Source organism: Daphnia pulicaria, chromosome 3, assembly GCF_021234035.1.
Source record: "Daphnia pulicaria isolate SC F1-1A chromosome 3, SC_F0-13Bv2, whole genome shotgun sequence".
In the NCBI taxonomy this organism is placed as follows: domain Eukaryota; kingdom Metazoa; phylum Arthropoda; class Branchiopoda; order Diplostraca; family Daphniidae; genus Daphnia; species Daphnia pulicaria.
The window spans coordinates 12,154,250-12,174,962 of NC_060915.1; the positions used below are offsets into that span (position 1 = coordinate 12,154,250).

Genomic DNA, 20,713 nt, shown 5'->3' on the forward strand with positions numbered 1-20,713 from the left:
CATCTCCATTGAGGTCAATTTTCAATGCCGATCCAAAAATTGAGTTCTAATTGCGCAGTTATTGAGTGTTATGGGCTTCACATGACCTAAAAATGTCAGCACAATACCGATAAAATTTTTATATGCAGCCATTAATTCAATTTCTCGAAGAACCTTGTGTAGTGTAGAAGAATAACTATCAGCCAATCATCTGAGCTATAGTCAACCTAGTATATTAGTGGATCAAGTGATGGATTACACAGATCTTTTAGGAACAGTATGTTTCATTGGTCTTTGATGAATGGACGTTCTGTGGCGTCGCTCTAGTAGTATAAAATTCGTCTAAATGAAGAGTTATAGAAAAGGGTACGTTAACATTTCATAACGTACATTTCAGATGTTAGTCATTTGGGTTTCTTCGTGACGCACGTTATCTTGGGTTACAGAAACTTCACGTTGGAAATTCTTCCCAAGTCGCCGTCGATGACGTCGTCCACATCCCTGGAGGTAATTGCCTTAATTGGTGGCCGGAATTCTCTCATGGAGGATTTATTGACGAGCGTATGGGGCTGTTTGCTTAGGTTTTCCGTCGTCGAAATTCTGTGCTGGAATACAAACAGCACTTTAATGACCATCTTCCGTCCTTTCAGGTAATGACGAAACCTTACGCTTCGTTCTCGTTTCACTAGCCCTCGGCGACCACTCGATTGTTTATTCTACAGATCCCACCATATGTACACCTTTCCTATCTGTTCCGCATATGAATTTGAAAAGAGGACAGACACGTAGTACAGAAAGTGGCACGAATGACTCCAAAAGTGTTGGTCAGTTCGTCGCGAGCTTGTGAGTCGTTCTAAAGTCCCTTAAACAGCACCACCGGATAACCGATTTCGATAGTGAAAGAGAGATTATACTGTGATAATTTAATTATTGCAATACAGGGGGACGAACTGCGTTCACAGCTGGAAAACGATTGTACAAGCTTGATAAAAAAAGGTAAGATATATAGCGTGGATTATGGGGTTATTAATTCGTAAAGTCGGCAACAAACAGAATTTTGACAGAATCGAAAATCTAGAGTTCTAGAACGCTGTATCAAACTCGACTAAAGTTTCACTTAGGTGCTCCACAAGTACATTGTCATTCATCAAAAAATAAACAAAAATTGGACATAATAACACATACATTGGATTTTCATGGCGGAAAATAATTCACCAAATTTAACGTCAGTCGGCTGGCCAAATTCCAAGGATGACTACGTCTTGGCCGAAGTTATTGGTGAGAATTTTTTACTGTCGTAATTTTGGGGGACCAATGTCACTAATGGTGGACGATTTGCCTTCGAACGTCAGCGTTCTTGTAATACCTATTCAGCTTAAAGAAAACTTACTCCTATCTTTTAATATTTGAAGAATACTAAAACCAAATTCTTAAATGAATGATTAAAAGAAAAAAAAAATATGCTTATTTTTCATTTTTAATCTGACACAACCTAAAAAACTAACCTCTCAAATGTCAAAACAATTAATGCTGTGACTACTAGGTCATCTCTGTTTGCTAGAATCTAGTTCTTGGCCTACATTTATAATAATCTAAACATTTGTTTAAAGTACCAATGAATTTTCTAGTCATAGTAATGTATTTTTTGTTAGTCAGTAACTAAAAGTGACATTTCTCGAAATTAGCTAGGTGTGGTCATATCTAAAGTTTGGGAGACTGATAAGATATTACTATTGTGTTCTTAGGTGTGGGAGCCACAGCGGTTGTGCATTCTGCCTTTTGCAAGGCCCGCAATGAGAAATGTGCCATCAAGCGAATCAATTTAGAAAAATGGAATACAAGCATGGAAGAACTTCTAGTAAGTTTCATTTTTTCTTAGTTTATAGCATCACAAAATGAATAATTTATTTTTTTTTGTAGAAAGAAATTCAGGCTATGTCTTCCTGCCATCACGAAAATGTTGTTACATATTTTACATCATTTGTTGTTGGTGAAGAACTATGGCTTATCCTCAGGTGAGGTTTTTTTTTTTAAATTTTATTCTTAGGAGAGAATTGATAACTTTAAATTGTTTTAGACTTCTTTCTGGAGGTTCACTTCTTGATATAATTAAACATCGAATGAAGGCAACTGATTGCCGTCACGGTGTTTTTGATGAAGCAACCATTGCCACAGTACTAAGAGAAGTTCTCAAAGGACTTGAATACTTCCACAATAATGGCCAGATCCACAGGTAATTTTTCTGAATTCACATGCTATAGCATTATTATAAATTGCTATTTATAGGGATATTAAAGCTGGAAACATACTGTTAGGGGAGGATGGTACAATTCAAATTGCTGATTTTGGAGTCTCGTCTTGGCTGGCGACAGGTGGAGACTTGAGCCGACAAAAGTCGAGGCATACTTTTGTTGGTACACCATGTTGGATGGCACCAGAAGTCATGGAGCAAGTAAGCAATAAAAAATACATTCATTCGTTTCTCCAAATTTACAGCTACTATTTTAGGTGACTGGTTACGACTTTAAAGCAGACATCTGGTCTTTAGGGATCACCGCCATCGAATTAGCTACAGGCACTGCACCTTATCATCGCTATCCTCCAATGAAGGTAAATTCTTTTACACTGAAAATAGTTGGAACTAGATTAATATTAAATTTTATGTTAGGTTTTATTACTTACTTTGCAAAATGATCCTCCTTGCCTAGAAACTGGTACAGAAGAGCGTGACCAGTACCGAGCTTATGGCAAGAGTTTCAGGAAACTCATAGTCGATTGCCTTCAAAAAGATCCTACTAAACGGTAAGCGTTTTGAAAATAGTTTGAATAATTTCCGTAGTGTAATATTGACTTTGATTCAGGCCAACTGCCACCGAGTTGCTCAAACATCCTTTCTTGAAGAAGGCAAAGGATAGAAGGTACCTGGTACAAACTTTGATTGCCCAAGGTGATTTCATTCAGAAACATTTTTTAATTTCTATTTTCAACCTAACATTTTCTCTTATTATTTATAGCTCCTTCTTTAGAGGCTCGTTCTCAGAAAAGTCGCAGTTACCGAAAGGCCCCTGGAGCATCTGGCAGATTGCACCGAACTGAAGCGGGAGACTGGATATGGTCTTCGGACTCGGAAGATGAAGCGCACTCAAATGATGAATCTGACGACGAGCCTCCGTCAGAAAAACCTCCAAATCCTCTTATTCAAAAGGGTAAATCATATAAATGTATATTTAGAAATATTGTGGGTGTATTTGAACTAACAAGCCCCTCCTTAGAGCTGGCCCAACAACAGCAAAGTGATTCTAGAGCTTCCGATACGCATTTATCTGGCAGTAGCACAAGCAGCTGCACAAGTGCAATTAGTGAACATGAGGATGTTGGAATTGTTCACCAGCCTTTACCAACTGTACCGTCTCCCGCCCCCGAGGCGTTGACGACGCAATCTCAGGCGGCTCCGGTCGGTGAACTCGACCCCATCAATTTAGTCTTAAGAATGAGGTGAAATCATTAAAAGTTGACCGCTTTTTTCATGACCTGAATGACTGTGATTTAGGAACGTGAAACGAGAACTTAACGACATCAGATTTGAATTTTCTGTTGGACGCGATTCGGCCGATGGGATTGCATCAGAGCTCGTTGCTGCAGGTGCCCAGATTATTATAATTATTTTTTTTATTACACATTTACATTTACGGTTGTGTGAATTAACAGGACTTGTAGATGGCAGAGACTTGGTCGTCATCGCTGCTAACCTGCAAAAGATCCTTGATGGGCTTCCAATTACGACTAGTGTAACATTTGGATTGGTAAGGATTCATGTTATCGGCTTTAAAATTACAGTTTGTGATGTAAACCCCTTTTTTGCACAGAGTTCAGGATGTGTTGGTAATGAAGTACCAGATGATAGAACCTTGGTTGGATTCGCCCAGCTTTCCATTGCTGAATAAATCAGTCCCTTTTTTTGCCTACTACTGCCGATTTTGAGTGCTTATTACTTTTTTTATTTAACAAACCCCCCAAGAGTAGTCATATATTTGGTCTTTTGGGAGACTGCTGGTGGAAGGAATTATAGGTTAAAGGCCTTTGTCTCTTTGCCGTTTTGCATCCTATAACATGCCGTCTGACTTTTGTGCAACAATAGCTTGTATATGATGATCCATTTTAATGACATTACGACGTTGATTTGCCACCCAATCCCTTATTTTTCGTGCACTGCTTGTTTGTTGTTCATTTCAACGAATTGCCAGTTTGTCTAGATCAAACCACGAAGAGGCGCTTCAACTTCAGCAACTGCTACTGCGCACGCATTCACGCAATATCCGACTAGCCCGTGACCTGACACAATGAGGCGTGCAACTGCATCGAACTTATCTGAAGACGTGTAATTTCAATGCATTCAATACAAAGGCTAGTACACCGAAGTCAGCGAAATGTTGTCTAGGATGCAAGGGGGAATATGAGGATGATACAATTTGCGGAACGGGAAAACATAGCAGGAGAAAATATAGTTGTAGTAGTCTATAGGATTTTTCAGTTAAAAGGTCTTGGTAAATAAAAAAGGTCTGTTTTTTGTTTATTTATCAATTATTTTTCTTCTTTTTTTCTTCAAATTGGAAGTTTTGAACATGTCAGAAATATGCTTTCAATAGGAACTTTGAAACACTGTACGAATCTTTGGAGGAAAAATATTGACTCGGACTGGACTTTTCTTTTGCCCAAGCTTTTGGCAGACAATTGTTTAAATGCGGAGTGCTATGATAGTGTTTTTATTTAAAATTTCAACAGTATTTTTCACGACAAACTAATAACAACTAAAATATAACTGCCGGAACAAGGCCTAGTTAATTTGCGTTTACTGCTTTTTCAAATAAAATTATTAGAACTTCAAAAGTCTGGAGCAATGTACTTATAATATATTGAAAATATAGTCATGAAACTGCAACATGTTTTACATTGCTGTCATCAGCATATCGTCGTCTTCAATGGTGACACCAATATTGTCGTAAGCTTCATTGCTCTGTATTTCATTCATATCCTGTCGCCCTAGGCTTTCTGGTTGACGTGTATTGTTCACACCTCCTGAACCTGAAGGAGAAGTGTACGGAGTGGAAGCTGGATATCGAGAGTTTGAATACCCTCCTTCCCTTCCGTTGCTTCTGTCGTAATTAGAATTGCTTGCAGGGGACGGACTACTAATTCCGCCTTGTTTCTTTTTATAGAAAATAACGCCTCCCGTAATGGCACCTATAACTACAATTCCTCCAACTACTCCGCCAACGATGTATCCTATTTCGGAAGGAGTAAGTCCCTGATCAGGATCTTCAGTTGTTGGTTCCTCAGTTGTCGGTTCTGTGCTAACAGTCGAATCGGAAACGGCTGTTGAATCAGTAGTAATAGAATCAGTTGTTGGTTCCTCAGTTGTCGGTTCTGTGGTAACAGTCGAATCGGGAATGGCTGTTGAATCAGTTGTAATAGAATCAGTTGTTGGTTCCTCAGTTGTCGGTTCTGTGGTAACAGTCGAATCGGGAATGGCTGTTGAATCAGTAGTAATAGAATCAGTTGAAGAAATGGTTGGGGTTGAACTGATCGGAGTCGAACTGATCGTAGAACTCGTGACGTCTAATGTGCTAGAAGGATCAGTTGAAATGTCGGTCGTCGAAGTTGGGACATCAGTAGGTAATTCAGTTGAACTGGAATCGCTAGTCGAAATGGTTGAAATTTCAGTGCTGGGTTCAGTTGAGCTCATTATCTCTGTGAATAGGAAAGTAAAGCAAATTATTTTATTATTATTCCCTCTCCTAATTTTTATATAACATAAAAATCCTTGCGATGATAGACAAAGAACGAATACAGGACCCAATGCGATTAAGACGAAACGTTAAAATTTGCACGATGTAAAACGGAAAAAAATTTGGGTTATCAGCATACATTATTGCGCATTACTGCAAAAGGGTTTTAATGGTTTATATATATTGAAAACCTTTTACTTTCTATATGTATGTTTAGTTTTGAATTGAATACCTTCGGTTGTAGTTAATTCCGTTAATTCCGTTGTAAGCAATGTGGAAGTTGATTGTGTAGTTGTTGAAGGTGTAGTTGTTGAAGGTGTAGTAGGTCCTGGAGTCGTGAAGACATTTTTAGGTGGATTACGTTCCGTCCAGAATAAATTTGAGCATGTCTGCAATCCAAACGTATTTACAATTTTCTTTCATTGATGTAAACAAAAATCCTGTTTGAACCATACCTTCGTATTGCCTTTTCCTGTAGTTTCGACCACAAAATAAACGTTCTTGCCCTCTGTATATGGAGCGGAGACGTATACAAAAACGGATGTTCCGGCTTCTGTGTCGTTTAAAAGGCCGTACTCTACTGTAGCCTCTGGAGCTGATCCAAAGTTGTTTAATAACTGTTCATAATCCTCTGAATACTTTACAGTCTGGCTTATGGCTGCAAAAAGAGAAAAAGAAAAATGTTAAAAATGTGGGCACACAAGAAATCGGATGAATCACAAGATATAACTGTTAAAAGGGACAGTCCATCTCAAATCAGCGTAAACCAAGTTTTGGTCGACTCCGTAAGTATTTCCTAGAAAATCACTCACGATAGCCACAGTCTGTTTATAGCGGTTTATAGAAAAAAAAATCAATTAGTACGAAAGATTGAATGTGTTACAGAAGCATATGCTAAAAAATTTGTTTAGCCAAAATCGTATATCTGATGCGAAAGAATTACTTTTGACGGCGCATTTTGCACTTCAAAATGAACAGCTTCGTTGACAGTGATCTCAAAATTGTTCAAAGTGGTTGTGGGAAGCGAAGATCCACAGCAGTAGGAATCTTTATCAGATTAATTATGTAAAATCATTAGGCCTATAGATATTTTTTCCCATTCACAAGAATTTGGAACTTACTTTGATCGGAATTAAGAAGCCTATTACTCCCCTTTGCGGAGCTACCATGCACAGCATGGAAATCCACTTCATAAATTCCGTTTGCTTCCGGGTAAAAGATTCCGGAATAAATCCCGTCTTTCGATATATCTGAATCTGCAATACAAAATATAACGTTAGCAATCAAATCATGACATAAAATGGATGGCCATAAAATAATTAGAACATATACCCATTAATCCGGTATCAAAAAGAGGAACCGAAGCCACGACAGCTGAGTTTAAACGTACGTTGGCTGTTGCCATCAAACCGCCTAGGCGGTCTTTATCCGCGTAGTCAAACCGGGCTTGAATAACCACCGGATGTCGGGAGAGGTCAACAGAATTCGAACCAGGAGTTAGTGATACCCACGGATGAAACGTTGGCAATGGCGGCTTTGAACCAGGAGTTGTAGATGTTTCACTTCTAATTGATGAGCCAATTTGTAAATGAATTTCAGGTTCTGCATCACAGGTACTGCAAGAAGAGGAGTCGTAATCTACTTTATAAATCCACCGTCCGGTAGCCTGTGACAGAAACACACGGGCCATTTGAAATAAAAATAGATAAAAACAATATGATTGCGGTCGGAAAAAAACACTGACGGTAGTATCTGGAATTCGCTGCCAAACGACTTTGACTGAAGAAGCTGGATCATTCCAGTTGTTTTCTTCCGGTTGTTTTTCCAGAGTCAGAATGTTGCCGCTGGGACTAGTAAGAGTGACAGTGAACGAACCCCCCGTGGGTGATTCAAGAACAACAGTTGTGTTGCTTCCGACAGTTTCATCAATTGAGAAATATCCTGTCCAAGGATTGCCGGTTTGGATTGAATCTTTTCTTATAGTTATCTGGAAAAGATTTCACGATTAGTTTAGTCATTAATATTTTATAGAGGAGACAAATTGTTGCTGATGTTACGGTGGACGAATTTTTTAAACGTTTTACTTTATCCGCTAAATTAACGTGTACGATTACGTTTACTAACACGTGTTATTTATTAGAAATGTACGTACTTTAATATATATTTATATATTTAAAGTTACGTTAAAAACATTTGTAAAAACAAAGGTGTTTAGAAAATTTTGTTTTCGATTAACTTGGTTTTTTTAGTAAAAATGTTTTTTAAAATCTGAAAATAAAAAGTTGGTAAAGCAGAGAACTTTTCGTAAAATAGCGTAAAAAATTTACTTTATGTCTATGCGTAAAATTAACGGATCCTTAAAACTGCGCGTCAACGCTCGTTTATGTTTTAGGTGTATAAGTTAAACGTAAAATATAATAGCAGTGGTCCACGTACCATTCTTCTTTCAGTTTTCAAGCCATTTTGGCAATCATTTAATATTTCTGTGTTAATTGGAGTGAAAAATGCGGTACTTTCCCAAAACGGTGTGAAGTAATGACTGCCTTGTGACAAAACAGAGAAACGAAAAAGGTCTTTCACGAGGTTTTCTCCGGACTCTACTACTACCAGTTTGATATTATTGAGGAGGAGTTTCTCAGCCATATTTGTTTCCGTTACGGTGTCGTTAGTTTCTGATTCGTTGGATGTTATGATGTACAATATACTGCCACCAACATCCTTGTACTTGCTCAAACGTAATTCGGCATCGCGAATAACCGCCGATACGTCGCGGGTCACAACATTATCCGAATAATCGAAATCATTTATTTTTTCATCAAGGTCTTGTTTTCCATCCTGAATCCTAGTTGGAGGTAATTCTTCTATTAGGTAAGAACCTTCAATGTCAGAAAAATCCACGTTTTCAAATGTAGACCACGCCACTAAGGTATCTGGCACTTCTTCGCTGAGAAACCTAAACAAATTGCTGCAAGCTTTTCTGAAAATGTTGAGTTGTTGCTAAAATGTGAAAAATGAAACAAAACGATTATTACCTTATTGTAAATGAGATAAGTAAAGCTGTTAAATCGGAAAAATTAAAAATCTATACTGGCTCCGTGATATTTGGGTTTGATGGCTGTGATTTGTCGATTGCAAGGTAAACAACTGGTATCATTTTATTTTGGAGTAGTTGAAATTCCGGCTTTGTATCCTGTCCAGGAATGGGTGCTATGCTATCAAAATCGGGTAAGCTAGCCATGATTTCTGAGCTACTTCTTGAACTGCAGAGACGATTCTGACGATGCGGCGGTTTCTTATCATGTTTGTCAGCTTTCGAAAAACTAATCACCTGTATAAATAAATTTAAAATAATTCGGGGTTTCAGTTTGCGTGAAAGACTGATATGATATACGGAATCAAGCCAGTGGAAGCTCATCAAAGACGTGGTAGCCGTTTGTCCAGTAGCAGTTGGGATGAAGCGGCATTCGCCTTGATTTGATATGATACCGAATTCGTCAACTTCACAATCGTCATCTGACAGGCTGTCAATCATTATATTAGAAATATTTCATTTGCATTGTGTAATATTAACGCTTATATAGCTAAAAGGTACAAGCTGCAGTAAATATACTGTTGAAATGGATTTGGGAATTTTTTTTCTAACCTTTTAAGATTTCCTTTTATCTCTGTATCGTTGCTTGAAGAGACTGCGTCGTAACCATCAGGGTGTCGATAAAAATAAGGTAACAGGTCGTCATTAGGAAAGCCATGTTCTTCAAATACACCATATCGAAGCTGAGCCCATTGCTGAACTAATCCTTTTGCTTTGACTAGATAAAAGATAAACAAACTTGTCGTTTGGAAAAGAGTCAGACGGTCATCTTTATGCTGTCGTCTCTTTACCTTCGTCAGTTTCTTCTGAATCCATAACAAATTCGACGGGAAGCGAAATAAAATCTCCAGCTACGCCACATTTGCCGGAGTGTGACGTGTGCGGTAAATCATTTGAAGCACTGTCTGAATTAAGACGAATATCGGCTAACTGGAAAGAGGTCCTGTAGGATCGGGGTCGGTATTATTTTAGTATATTATGTTTTTAAAAATGTAGCTTATATTTTTTAGATTTGTCAATATGATTTACGTTGATGTGTTTGAAGCTTCGGTGCCTTTCCATGAAGGCGGGATAACAATATCGATGCTTTTAAAATAAACTTTATCATCCGTAGCTTTAAACAGGATGGCTGATGCTTCCGTTAGCAGATCCTGAAAACATTCCAGCGCATTTCAACAACGTGTTAGTTTCACATGTTATGATTAACATTACAGGGGTAAGGGAATAATCGTAAAAATAACTGTAACAAGCAATTAAATATATGAAACTGTTATTTTCACCTTCAATTTATCAATTAACTCGGTTCCATTATCAGCGGGCTGAGGAATATCCTTGGATATTGCGACAACGATAGAATATCCATTACCCTCCAACACAATGGACAAATCAGCCATTCCACTGAATAACACTATCACGGCAAATGTTACTATGTACGGCGAGCTGGCCATTCTGGAATGTATTGGCCTGCTGGCTATAAATGGTCTCTGGAACTCTGTGCACCACTTCCTGACGACCAATGTAAAAACATTCAATGAACAAAATTCGGACACAAGTAAAGTTATCTATGCATTATATAGCCTAGGGTAACTTGACTACCTTATCACCTTCTTTACAACAGTCGCTTCACGTCATTATACATTTTACCAGATTGGACTGATAAGGGGTTTTACATGCACCTGCCGAATAATGTGATCTCATGGAATGCCATGTATTATTTCGTTATAAATAACGATCATAAATAATTTTGAACAAGATAATTTCATTTAGATCCCCATTGCACAATTACCGCGACTGCTAGTGAGGTGACACGTCTTGTGCAAATACGGACATACTGGGATTTCAAAATGTTTCTATCGCACATCATGTCATTGTGTTTTGCTGCTGTAGAGTTCGTTGAGTCATCACGAGAATTAGATAACAGGTGCAGTGAAAAATAAAGTTCCTAAAGCTGAAGAGCAAACAATTTTTATTTACTTACTTACTTGATGCATTTTTCTCACCTATTCCTTTTTGTTTTTGATAAAATAAAAAATGTATGGAAGGCATTGTGAACTCATGTCATTATTATGGCGCTGCAGCGTTTAAAATCTAGTTCTTCGGCCTCACATTTCAACCTGAAAAAATTCTGAAAAATGAAAAATGGCATTTACTAAAAAATTAGTTAGTAGTGAATGGATTAGTTATTTGATTTGTTTGAAGTATTTCATAGAGTATTCGGGTGTGACGTGTGAGCATCAGCAGCCTACATACGATGCCAAAGAAGAAGTTCAAATAAAAATGATTAGTGCCGATTGCAACTGTCTTAAAAATAGGAGATCATAGTGATCATACCTTCGTTATTTTGACATTTTTGTATCAACAACCAAACAATACAAAGAATTCATTTCCCCCGCCATCCTTTAAATGACGCAATTCAATGTTGCGGTTTTTCCTAATTAGTCGCTTTCGGCCATGCATAAAAGGAAACTCCGGATGCTCAGGAACACATATAAAGGTAAATATGATTCCGTGTATTCGTATGCGACGTAGTTCGGAAGAAAAAAAAAAGAAAAAACATGTATTACATCGTCTTCTTTTTTAAATTAAAGTAAAGACAGGTCTCCGGAGGAAGGATTTTCCGGAAGAAATGCTGGCGTGCGACAGACGATCGAACTACTGAGAAAAATCTGATCGAGGTACGCAACCAAAAAATCTTAAACGTCTTATTTTGTAAAATGTCGATGTGTAAACATAAATCGAACGTCTACTTTTGACGACTAATGTAATTAAAACATTTAAATTGGCGTCATAGTTCTGCTTTGTTGGCTGTTTGCTCCCACTTTATAGGAAGGCCTCTTCATCCATCATGAATTCCGCACCGCAACTCAGATCCATGTGGTTTAAACTAACGAGGTAACATTAGATATAACTGATATCAATAATTTCTTCGAGATTATTTACCTGACAGCTCTGCAAGTTAAGAAAACAATGCGCTTTAGTTTCCGGTTGTAGAAAAAATAATTATAGGACCACAATGAACCATCTTCACCAAAGGGATCTGACGCCAAATCCGAATTGTAACTGCACAAAAATGATCAATATAAAACAGCGAAGCATACTTTAATCAATCTTAAACGAACCTATAGATGTCACATTCGGGCAAATTGATTTCATCGTTAATGGCAGCCCACAGCTGAGCATGTAATTTGGAATTGTAGAGATCTCCAGCTGTAGCACTCAAATTGTTATCGACTGCATTCATTACCCACTAAGTTAAATTGGTTTAAGAAAGACTACGATAACGAAATAATAAAAATGTATGTACTTGAATCGATCGTTCGCGACTAAATTCTTCACTGCGAGCATAAGAAAAATCATAGTCTGGATGAAACGAAGCATTTAGTGTGGCGATAAGATAAAATAACGTTTTGCGGCTTATTGTGTCACATAACGGGCCTTCTTCATCTCCTGAAACGCTGCAACTAAATAGAAAATGTTGTATGTTTAATGACTCATACTATTTTTTTTTTTTTTTTTAAAAGCTTCAATGCACCTTTGATTACTGAAATAACCTCCTGTTGGGGAAACAGCAAGCGCAGTTTGAGGAGCTGATAATACTTGAAGATCGTGCGGACCAGCACCGGCCTCTGAATGGAAACGCTTATACAGTTGTTTTTCATGTCCTGCCAATTTGCATGAATAGCTTTCAATCCTGCAATAAAGCAATTTTACTATTAGGTCAACACAGCGATCCAAACTTTGCAGAAAAATGCATGGCAACCAGTTCCGGCTTTCTCATTGGTTGCCGAGGAAGCCAATGAAAATGGCGACCTTGTTGCTTAGAAACAAACAATGAGCAAGTGCTTAAAATGTAAATATGAAAAAAATGTAGAAATAATACATATTTAAAAGACCTAAATAATGGGAATTAATTTTACTTTTCTATTCATTACCTTCCAATAATGTTGCAGTCTCCAGTGAACATATTAAGAGCAGAGTTAACTTGCTCAAAGCGACTACTCTCTAAAAGCTTCATCTTTCACTAATGATTTGTACCTTGCTTTAAAAACAACTTTGGGAGATAAGTCACTCACAGAACCAACAGCAGTTTAAACTTTAGTTTCTTAAAACACTTCGTGGATGACAGAAAACACCTTTTTTTGTGAACAAACTGACTGTTTCCATGACACAAAACCAACGTATCAGTGCTAGGGTCACTTCTGACGTATAATTTTCAGTATAGATTCTTGAATTATGTCTACTGAATGATCTCAACATTGAAGGTTTTCACTATAACAACGAACACTTGGTGGTTTAACCCAGGAGATGAGATCACTTGATAAGCAAACAAGCACAGGTTCACAAATTGAAATAAAGAGGTGTAGTAAACCGTCTGTGCAATGCTGCTTTTACTTGGGAAAACTCAGCACAACGCCTTATAAATAGAAACCAATTTCTTTAAAGAATTATCTACGGATAGGAACAGGCAAACTACGCAGTTACGAAAAAGGTTTGGTCTCTGATATTTGTTGACGGTTTTTTGTTAGGGTAGGGGGTTCTTTGTTCTATTCCAAACAGCGTTGCCAATTTCGATTATTTCGCAATCCCACTAGAAATTTCTTTTTTGATGCGGTATGCGGTACGTCTCCTGCGTTCCTGTGGACGTCACCGGAATCACGAGTTGGTGTATTTTGCATATTCTTTACAATGCGTAAAAATAAACAAAATTTGGAGCCAATTTTTGAGTTCTCTTGCTTCCTCCTTTGTTGTTATTGGATGTTGTGCGGAAAAATTGTGAAACATGGAATTGAAACCCCCGCAATCCGCAATCCACAATGCTTTTCACGGTTTTCAATTCCATGTTCCGCAATCCACAATGCTTTTCACTTAGGTACGATTGCTGAGGGTGGGTGCAGGGAGGAGTATAGAGGAGAAAGCAGTCCTATCCCGTGCTTTAGCCCATAGATGTTCGGGGAGTGGAAGCCGTCCGCCAGTTAGCAGCACAATGAGGTAGAGGGGAAGTTTTCAGCCGTTTCCCATAAGCTTGCGTGGAACAGCTGACTACCCGCAGATGATGTTGTTAAATAGAAGGGGTTATTTGCAATATTTTTTAGCAATCGTCGTGTCGATTTGTGCAATCGGACTTCGAAAATTTTAAAAGCTCATAGCTCATAGTTCACCCAATCGTCCACCAGGCAGCGCTGATCATAGCCGACCACTGGCTTCAACAGAGATAGCCGATTCCAACCATAAGTTCCCCCACCATACTAATACACCATGCTTTTTTATTTGAAGTGTTTTTCAAAAATATTACAAATAACCCCTGCTATTTAACAAAATCATCTGCGGGTAGTCAGCTATTCCACGCAAGCTTATGGGGAAACGGCTGAAAACTTCCCCTCTACCTCATTGTGCTGCCAACTGGCGGGCGGCTTCCACTCCCCGGTGGCCCGGACATCTATGGGCCCGCGCGACTCCCCTCTAAGAGGGATAGCAAACTGCTTTCTCCTCTATACTCCTCCCTGGTTGGTGGGTGGATCGACTCTTTTTGACACTGTGTTCCGTGGCCGTACCGTATAACTGGAGTAGACTATGCTGTTTACCAATCAGCAATCACCCCGTTTGAACACCCTAAAGCTCGGGGGAAAAGGAAATGGCGACCCCCGAGTCCATTCCCCGAGTTTTAGTATTCCAGATATTTATTTTGTTTGGTTCTTTTTTCTAGGTGCTCTCTGTCAACACATGTTCTAGTGCTCATTCACTGGTCATCTAATGTCTTAGGTAGCAAGCAGAGTGGATTTCCTGCTTTGCATGCACTATGAAGAACCTCAACACTCTTACAATCATCTAGCTTCTCACCAAAATCATCACTATGAGTGACCTCATCAGAATGGTCCTGGCCCAGAGAACAACAACCATCTCGTTCACTACCGACAGGCCCAGCCACAGATCCCGAACCCCCACATGTATCAACACCACCATCCACATCACTATATGGGCACGGGATGGATGGAGGAATGAGCCTTAACCCTCCATCCCACTACAACATGATGCCATCAAACACTGTCAGGTATAATGAAGAATGACTCATTTCAGTTACGTTGGTAGTTGGGTTTCATTTCCATTCTTTGTAATTCAGGTGGTCCAATGTACAAAGATGAGAACACAGAAAATCCGTACAGTTTTGTTGATGAAGAAACAGGGGCAAGCAGAAGTGCAGTTGCACCTGCTGCTGTCGAGTCAATCAAAACTGAGCCCACCACGGGTCCAGCACCTAAAAAGCGTGGACGAAAGAAGAAAATTCTACCCGAACCAGTCCCAAGGTATTATCAATATTGATTTTATTATCGAGATGACTGAGGAATCTGAATTTTTCGACCTCCTCCATATTTTCTTGTTTTGGTTTGTTCATCGTGCAGTCCTTTCTCTTTTGCGCATAGGGACGTTGAGCCACTGCCACTGCCACCAATGACAATGGACAGCATTCTCCCGGGCGAAGCTGACGCCGCCGACGGCCAGCCAGGCAAACGGAAGTACACCAAATCTGAGCATTACAAACAGAGGCGAAGACATGGCCGATTCAAGTCAACGGCATGACTGAGAAGGAAATTTGGTCTAGAACACTCCCAGATCATCTGGCCTCAAACTTGGACGTCGTTATCGTAAGAGTCGCCATTTTGATTTCGAAAGACTTTTTTCGGCTCCCAGAAAAATCGCAATTAATTGTTTGTACATCTCCAAATTTTATTAGATTGGAATTAATCCGGGCCTTTTCGCTGCATACAAAGGACATCATTACGCAGGGCCGGGCAACCATTTCTGTAATAATAATCATAAAAAACGAATTTTCATTACAACATTTTATTGACGTAGTTAAACGTTTGTGTGCCGCCAACAGGGAAGTGCCTGTATCTAGCCGGCCTTGTTCCGGAACCGATGACGGCCGATGATGACTTTAAACTGATGCATTTTGGCATCGGATTCACCAATATGGTAGCCAGAGCTACAAAGGGTAGCGCCGATCTGACTCGCAAAGAAATCCGAGAAGGTATTATCCTACACGTATAATTTCTTTCAAGTCTTAAATCTTTTTTCCTTCATCATAAAAATTTGACATAAAATTTGTAAAGTAAAAAAAAGGGGAGAATTATAATTTATGTCTTCACGCTTGTAGGCGGCCGGATATTACTGGAAAAGTTACAGCAGTACCGGCCAAAGATTGCCGTCTTTAACGGCAAAGGTATCTACGAAGTCTTTAGCGGCAAGAAGGAGTTCACCTTCGGCAAGCAGCCCGAATGTATTGACGGAACGAATACAGTGAGTTTGTTTTCAGCCCAACCATGAAAGGAGGAGCAAAAACTTTTTTCCCGTTTTCCTTTATCAGATTACATGCCAACCCCACCCACTACCATCACTTTTTTGTTTTACAACAACTAGCGAAGATGAACAAGACGCGCCAAAAAGTTTTTGACCTCCTCATCCCTTGTGCTCGCTTGTCTCTTTCTCTGTGTACACGCTCCTAACTAGATTAACTTGATAACGGGTTTTGAGTTGTGTCTTTCCTTAACTGGTCCGTGTCTTCTTTTCCCTTCCCCACTATAGTTCATTTGGGTGATGTCGTCTTCAAGTGCCCGATGCGCTCAACTGCCCAGAGCCATGGACAAGGTGCCGTTTTACTCTGCGCTGAAAAAGTTCCGCGACTACCTCAACGGCCTCATTCCCGAAATTGATGAGAATGAGGTGATCTTCAACGATCCAAAGATCCGGGCCGCTGACGACGGCACGGAAATTAGTGAACATTTAAAAGGTACGTCGTCCAACCATTTCATTTGTTATTTTTATTCTTTCAATAATATCTAATAATCATTTCAATTCCGGCAGTTGATTCCCTATCGTCTGATGACTTGCCGGCCCTAGTAGGAGCCAGCGAGTTCTCGGTAGACTCTGAGCAACAACAACAGCAGCAACAACAACAGCCAATGAATCTCCCTGCCTTGTTTCCAATTGAGGACGGAATGGGTGGCCAGGTCCCGGTGAAAAAGAAACGTGGGCGGCCCAAGAAAATTCGAGCTGACGGAACAACAGCTCCTACCCCGGTGAAGCAGTCGAGTGTTTCGGCTGCGACGTCCAGCTCGTCTACTGCCATGAACGGCGCCGACTTTGTCAACGGCCAGCCGCCAAAGAAGAAGCGAGGGCGCCCGAAAAAGATCCGAACGGACGAGGTCCGCCCCGTTCCGCAGATGATGGATGCCAACGGAGGTCTGAGCAATTCATTTGGCGGAGGCGGCGGTAGCAGCAGCTCCAATCACTCTCACCTGGAGACTAATCGCGGGCCCCACTCACCTGCCCCGTCCAGCTACTCCAGCATGGCCGGCCACTCTTTTGTCAATAATCAACCCAGTGTAATCAACCACCCGTCATCATCATCCTCCGCCTCCAGTCAGCAACAACATTCTCACGCTCTCGACTATTACGGACGGGCGTCCAGCAATGTCGGAGGAGGGCCGCTATCGGGACTTTGTAACGACATGTCTCCCCATCAATCCACATCATCAACACCTCAACCGGCCACGTCATCGCCTCGTCAATTGGAATTCGATCCAGGGTGAGTCTCAAAATTTTCCATCCATTTTGATGGACGGACGGAATTGGCTAATTGATTTCCTCTTCGTAAGCGACAGGATGAGGGAAGGCCATCCGAAAACGGAACACAGGGCCACACCGGCCGAATTGAACGGCGATTCCAGGCATCACCAAATGACTTCTCCCGGTGTCAACAGCAGCAGCAGCAAAGCGGCCGAGCAGCAGCAGCAGCACCACCCACCTCCTCCCAGGAGTCATCCGGGCACTCCGCAGCCCATGGCTTACAGGCCTACGCCACTGGCAGTCGCTTATCACGTCCCCAATCAAGTAAAGGTCATTTCGTGTCACCCAACGTCGTGTCTTTTTCCGTTCTCGTTTCAAACGTTTTTCTTTTTCCATCTTGTTCTCCTCCCAACAGGATGTTGCCAGTAAGAGCTTATCAGGTCTGGAATCGCTGGTGGACCAAATTCCAAACATGGCTGATGGAGAACAGAATCAACAACAACAGCATCAACAGCAACAGCAGCAACAACAACACCCAAACGGCTTACATGGTCAGCAACCCGTGGCCGTGTCGACGAGTTTTGGTCACTACAGTACAGCCCCTGCCCAGCCTAGTTTCTCTTATCCTTCAACGTCATTCGGTCACTACGCGCCTCACTACACTACCCCCAATGGAGGATCCTTTCCACCCAACCTCTACAATCCAGGTACAACATCTATCCACTGGATAGAAAAAAGTCTGCATTATATTAAAAATCTCAAATTTCCATTAGTATTTTCTGGTGATTATTAGCCAATGATGATGACGTGATGTAACCTTGTTTCTTTTTTCTTTTTCTTGGGGGATATTTATTCTCGGTTGGTGTCAGGTGGCCAAGAATCAGTTTTCAATAGGACGGGGACAGTGTCGTATCCGATGTCGTTCCCAACGTCTCAAATGAACGGTCGGAGTCCTGCCATGGCTGCTGGCTTTCCATACTCTAGTTACGGCCAGGCGTACCCTCATCCGCCGCATAGCGGGGCGCCATCTGGTTTCTCTCCTTACAATCCGCCAGGATCCGGAGGAGTCATCGGCGGTTTCCACCCGAGCACTTCTTACGCCTACGGCACCACGTACGCCCCTTCGTACACGACCACTCAAGCGGCTGCCAGCTACCTCAACGCAGCTGCCGCCAATCACCAAGCCTTCGATGGAAGCCAAGGTCCAAGTGGAGCAGGAGGTGCAGGAGGTGGTGGTGCAGGAGGAGGATCAGCAGGGCCGAAAGATGAGCGAAATTCAGATCCGGCTGCTTTCGGTGGGTACTGAGAAGAAGAAGAAGAAAGAGATGACACACACTTTGCACTACTACAAGGTACATTACCCCCGAAATCATCTCTAACTAATTAAAACAAAAAAGAAAAGAAACTCTCTAAAACTATATATACATAGCGAGTCCAGCATCAGGGTGTTACATTATTATCCCCCCCCCCCCCCCATCTCTCTCTCTAATCTTTGATCAAGGAACGGCAATAATCGATCGTGTCCCTTTCATTTCCTTCATCACTCCCGATCATATATAAAAAGAAAGAAAAAAAAAAAGAAAAAGTTGAATATTTTCGATGCTCAAATGCTCCCCAGATGTAAACTTTTTTTCCAGTTTTTGTGGACATATCAGTTGTTTGTTTTTTCTCTCGCCCCCACTCTAAATCACTCCCGACATCAACCGTTTTTTTTACTATTATAGTATACTATTATTTCATTTTTTTTTTTAATTACTCAGCTAATCCTTTTAGCTTTTACCAACAAACTCCGGTAAGGATCGATCTCAAAAATTTCTCTCTCTCTCTAAACAAGAATTTAAAAAAAAAAACGAGCAAACAAAGAAAAAAAATTCAAAATCAATTCCCGCTCCCTCCCGACTCGAGCTCTCGAAATTAAATTGTGAAAGAAAAACAAAGCTGTACAATCTCAGTATTATGAGCTTAAAGTAATCATCAGTTTAATTCACAACACGTTGTTGACACGATCATCATCATCACAGGTTTTTTCACTGATTTCTCTCAATCTTTTGGGTAATTTTTAAACATTTGAAATTTTGAATTACCATTCTTCAATTAAAGCGTTAATTTTTTCCTATTTCTTTCTGTACAACTGTCCCTTCCCGGTGCTATTTCGCTTTCGACCGCGAAAAAGATTTTTAGGTTTTTTCGTTTTCTTTTTTCCCACGACTTTTTATTTGATTACATAACTCCAGATTCACACACACACAGTCCCACATTTTGATGGTCAGGGTCCATCAGACGAGGAAACGTATCTACGTAATAGCGAGTGCCCTTCACAGTTTTTCTTTTTTAAAAAACCCCCAACGACACTCAAATTTAAGAAATTCTTTTTTCCTTTTTTTAAATTTGACTGAACGATTTTGGACCTTCCGCTTCGCGTTATTAAGAGAAACGGAGGGTCTACCACACACACACTCACGTATATATATACATACATACATAGAATTTATATATATATACATATGCATGGTCTATTAAAGAAAACAAAAAAACGATCCTTGTGCCAAGCTTCCTTCTATCGATTTCTACTATACAGACTCTCTAGCTGTCCCTTTCTCTGTTCTCTCCCCATTAACGAGAAAAATAACAAAACACAAAAAAAAGTTGAAGGAAGAAAAAAGAAGATCCTCTTGAGGATGACACAATAAGCTCAACCATGGATTGGACTGTTTTTATTTTGATTCCTTTTTCCCTTTCTTCTTTTGTTCCGTTTGTTGATCCCTTGTCAAAGTTAGGAAATCCCCTCCACACACTTCTGTGGATAGAGAGCGAAATAATAAAAACCAGAAAAAACAAACAACAAAAACTTACTTGTCAACTAAATAATTTGAAACATTTCAAAGAACTTGAGCCGTATAAATAAAATGTACCAGACTGACACACACATGAAATAAAAAAGGGGAGGAAAAAATATTAAAATACCTCAGAAAACTTCTAATTGGGTGGAGAAAAAAAACCATTTATCTTTTTATTTTTATTTCTTGTGTTTCAAATTCCCCCAACTTTTGAGTTTAAAAAAAAAGAAATAGCGAACAGATTTGCCAATTGTTTCAGAGCATTCTTTACAGGGTGAGAGAAAAGAAATGATCACAAGCTTATATATCGATTCGATGCCACACACATGTCTTATGTTCGCCTTTGTTTGTTTTGATTTTTCTCGAGTATTTTCCCTTTCTAAATATTGTTGGTATATATGATTGCAAAACGTCCCACTCTTAAGCCCCGCCCTCCTATTGTCCAATAAATCCCT

General features: G+C 40.0%; 4 protein-coding genes across 16 annotated transcripts; 2 read left to right on the forward strand and 2 right to left on the reverse strand.

Moving 5' to 3' along the window:
• The first annotated feature begins 195 nt into the window (after positions 1 to 195).
• Positions 196 to 4,397, forward strand: LOC124328507 (serine/threonine-protein kinase OSR1-like). Of its 7 annotated transcripts, none has more exons than XM_046787300.1 (17): positions 196 to 305; positions 377 to 486; positions 561 to 629; positions 921 to 975; positions 1,210 to 1,257; positions 1,725 to 1,837; positions 1,900 to 1,994; positions 2,057 to 2,212; positions 2,266 to 2,431; positions 2,488 to 2,589; positions 2,648 to 2,781; positions 2,841 to 2,926; positions 2,994 to 3,185; positions 3,252 to 3,474; positions 3,530 to 3,621; positions 3,688 to 3,782; positions 3,846 to 4,397. In XM_046787300.1, the coding sequence occupies exons 1-17, from the start codon at positions 281 to 283 to the stop codon at positions 3,921 to 3,923; spliced, it is 1,839 nt and encodes a 612-aa protein (XP_046643256.1). In that variant the 5' UTR covers positions 196 to 280; the 3' UTR covers positions 3,924 to 4,397. The 7 variants fall into 7 exon arrangements, with proteins under 7 accessions (XP_046643256.1, XP_046643257.1, XP_046643263.1 ...); XM_046787301.1 differs by having other exon boundaries at positions 197 to 345; positions 426 to 486; XM_046787307.1 differs by lacking the exon at positions 196 to 305 and adding an exon at positions 702 to 822 and having other exon boundaries at positions 426 to 629; positions 1,091 to 1,257.
• Positions 4,398 to 4,867: 470 nt separating this feature from the next.
• On the reverse strand, positions 4,868 to 10,812 carry LOC124328488 (calcium-activated chloride channel regulator 1-like). Of its 3 annotated transcripts, none has more exons than XM_046787264.1 (16): positions 10,453 to 10,812; positions 10,137 to 10,362; positions 9,886 to 10,007; positions 9,648 to 9,799; positions 9,409 to 9,574; positions 9,157 to 9,286; positions 8,854 to 9,093; positions 8,202 to 8,762; positions 7,510 to 7,752; positions 7,098 to 7,431; positions 6,887 to 7,021; positions 6,709 to 6,812; positions 6,496 to 6,589; positions 6,221 to 6,423; positions 5,998 to 6,154; positions 4,868 to 5,727 (listed from the first exon to the last, which is right to left on the reverse strand). In XM_046787264.1, exons 2-16 carry the CDS (start codon positions 10,302 to 10,304, stop codon positions 4,925 to 4,927), a joined length of 3,612 nt encoding a protein of 1,203 aa, XP_046643220.1. In that variant the 5' UTR covers positions 10,305 to 10,362; positions 10,453 to 10,812; the 3' UTR covers positions 4,868 to 4,924. The 3 variants fall into 3 exon arrangements, with proteins under 3 accessions (XP_046643220.1, XP_046643221.1, XP_046643219.1); XM_046787265.1 differs by lacking the exon at positions 10,453 to 10,812 and having other exon boundaries at positions 4,868 to 5,346; positions 5,503 to 5,727; positions 10,137 to 10,422; XM_046787263.1 differs by lacking the exon at positions 10,453 to 10,812 and having other exon boundaries at positions 10,137 to 10,421.
• Positions 10,813 to 11,345: 533 nt separating this feature from the next.
• LOC124328570 (repressor of RNA polymerase III transcription MAF1 homolog) lies at positions 11,346 to 13,404 on the reverse strand. Of its 2 annotated transcripts, none has more exons than XM_046787423.1 (6): positions 12,789 to 13,404; positions 12,389 to 12,547; positions 12,161 to 12,311; positions 11,976 to 12,103; positions 11,797 to 11,916; positions 11,346 to 11,740 (listed from the first exon to the last, which is right to left on the reverse strand). In XM_046787423.1, exons 1-6 carry the CDS (start codon positions 12,869 to 12,871, stop codon positions 11,677 to 11,679), a joined length of 705 nt encoding a protein of 234 aa, XP_046643379.1. In that variant the 5' UTR covers positions 12,872 to 13,404; the 3' UTR covers positions 11,346 to 11,676. The 2 variants fall into 2 exon arrangements, with proteins under 2 accessions (XP_046643379.1, XP_046643378.1); XM_046787422.1 differs by having other exon boundaries at positions 12,161 to 12,317; positions 12,789 to 13,402.
• A 983-nt stretch (positions 13,405 to 14,387) lies between these two features.
• LOC124328496 (trithorax group protein osa-like) lies at positions 14,388 to 20,547 on the forward strand. Of its 4 annotated transcripts, none has more exons than XM_046787282.1 (11): positions 14,388 to 14,905; positions 14,975 to 15,158; positions 15,255 to 15,497; positions 15,587 to 15,656; positions 15,734 to 15,883; positions 16,010 to 16,152; positions 16,438 to 16,642; positions 16,717 to 17,440; positions 17,511 to 17,751; positions 17,837 to 18,128; positions 18,291 to 20,547. In XM_046787282.1, exons 3-11 carry the CDS (start codon positions 15,429 to 15,431, stop codon positions 18,725 to 18,727), a joined length of 2,331 nt encoding a protein of 776 aa, XP_046643238.1. In that variant the 5' UTR covers positions 14,388 to 14,905; positions 14,975 to 15,158; positions 15,255 to 15,428; the 3' UTR covers positions 18,728 to 20,547. The 4 variants fall into 4 exon arrangements, with proteins under 4 accessions (XP_046643238.1, XP_046643237.1, XP_046643240.1 ...); XM_046787281.1 differs by having other exon boundaries at positions 15,276 to 15,497; XM_046787284.1 differs by having other exon boundaries at positions 14,389 to 14,905; positions 15,276 to 15,497; positions 17,511 to 17,745.
• Positions 20,548 to 20,713: the final 166 nt, after the last annotated feature.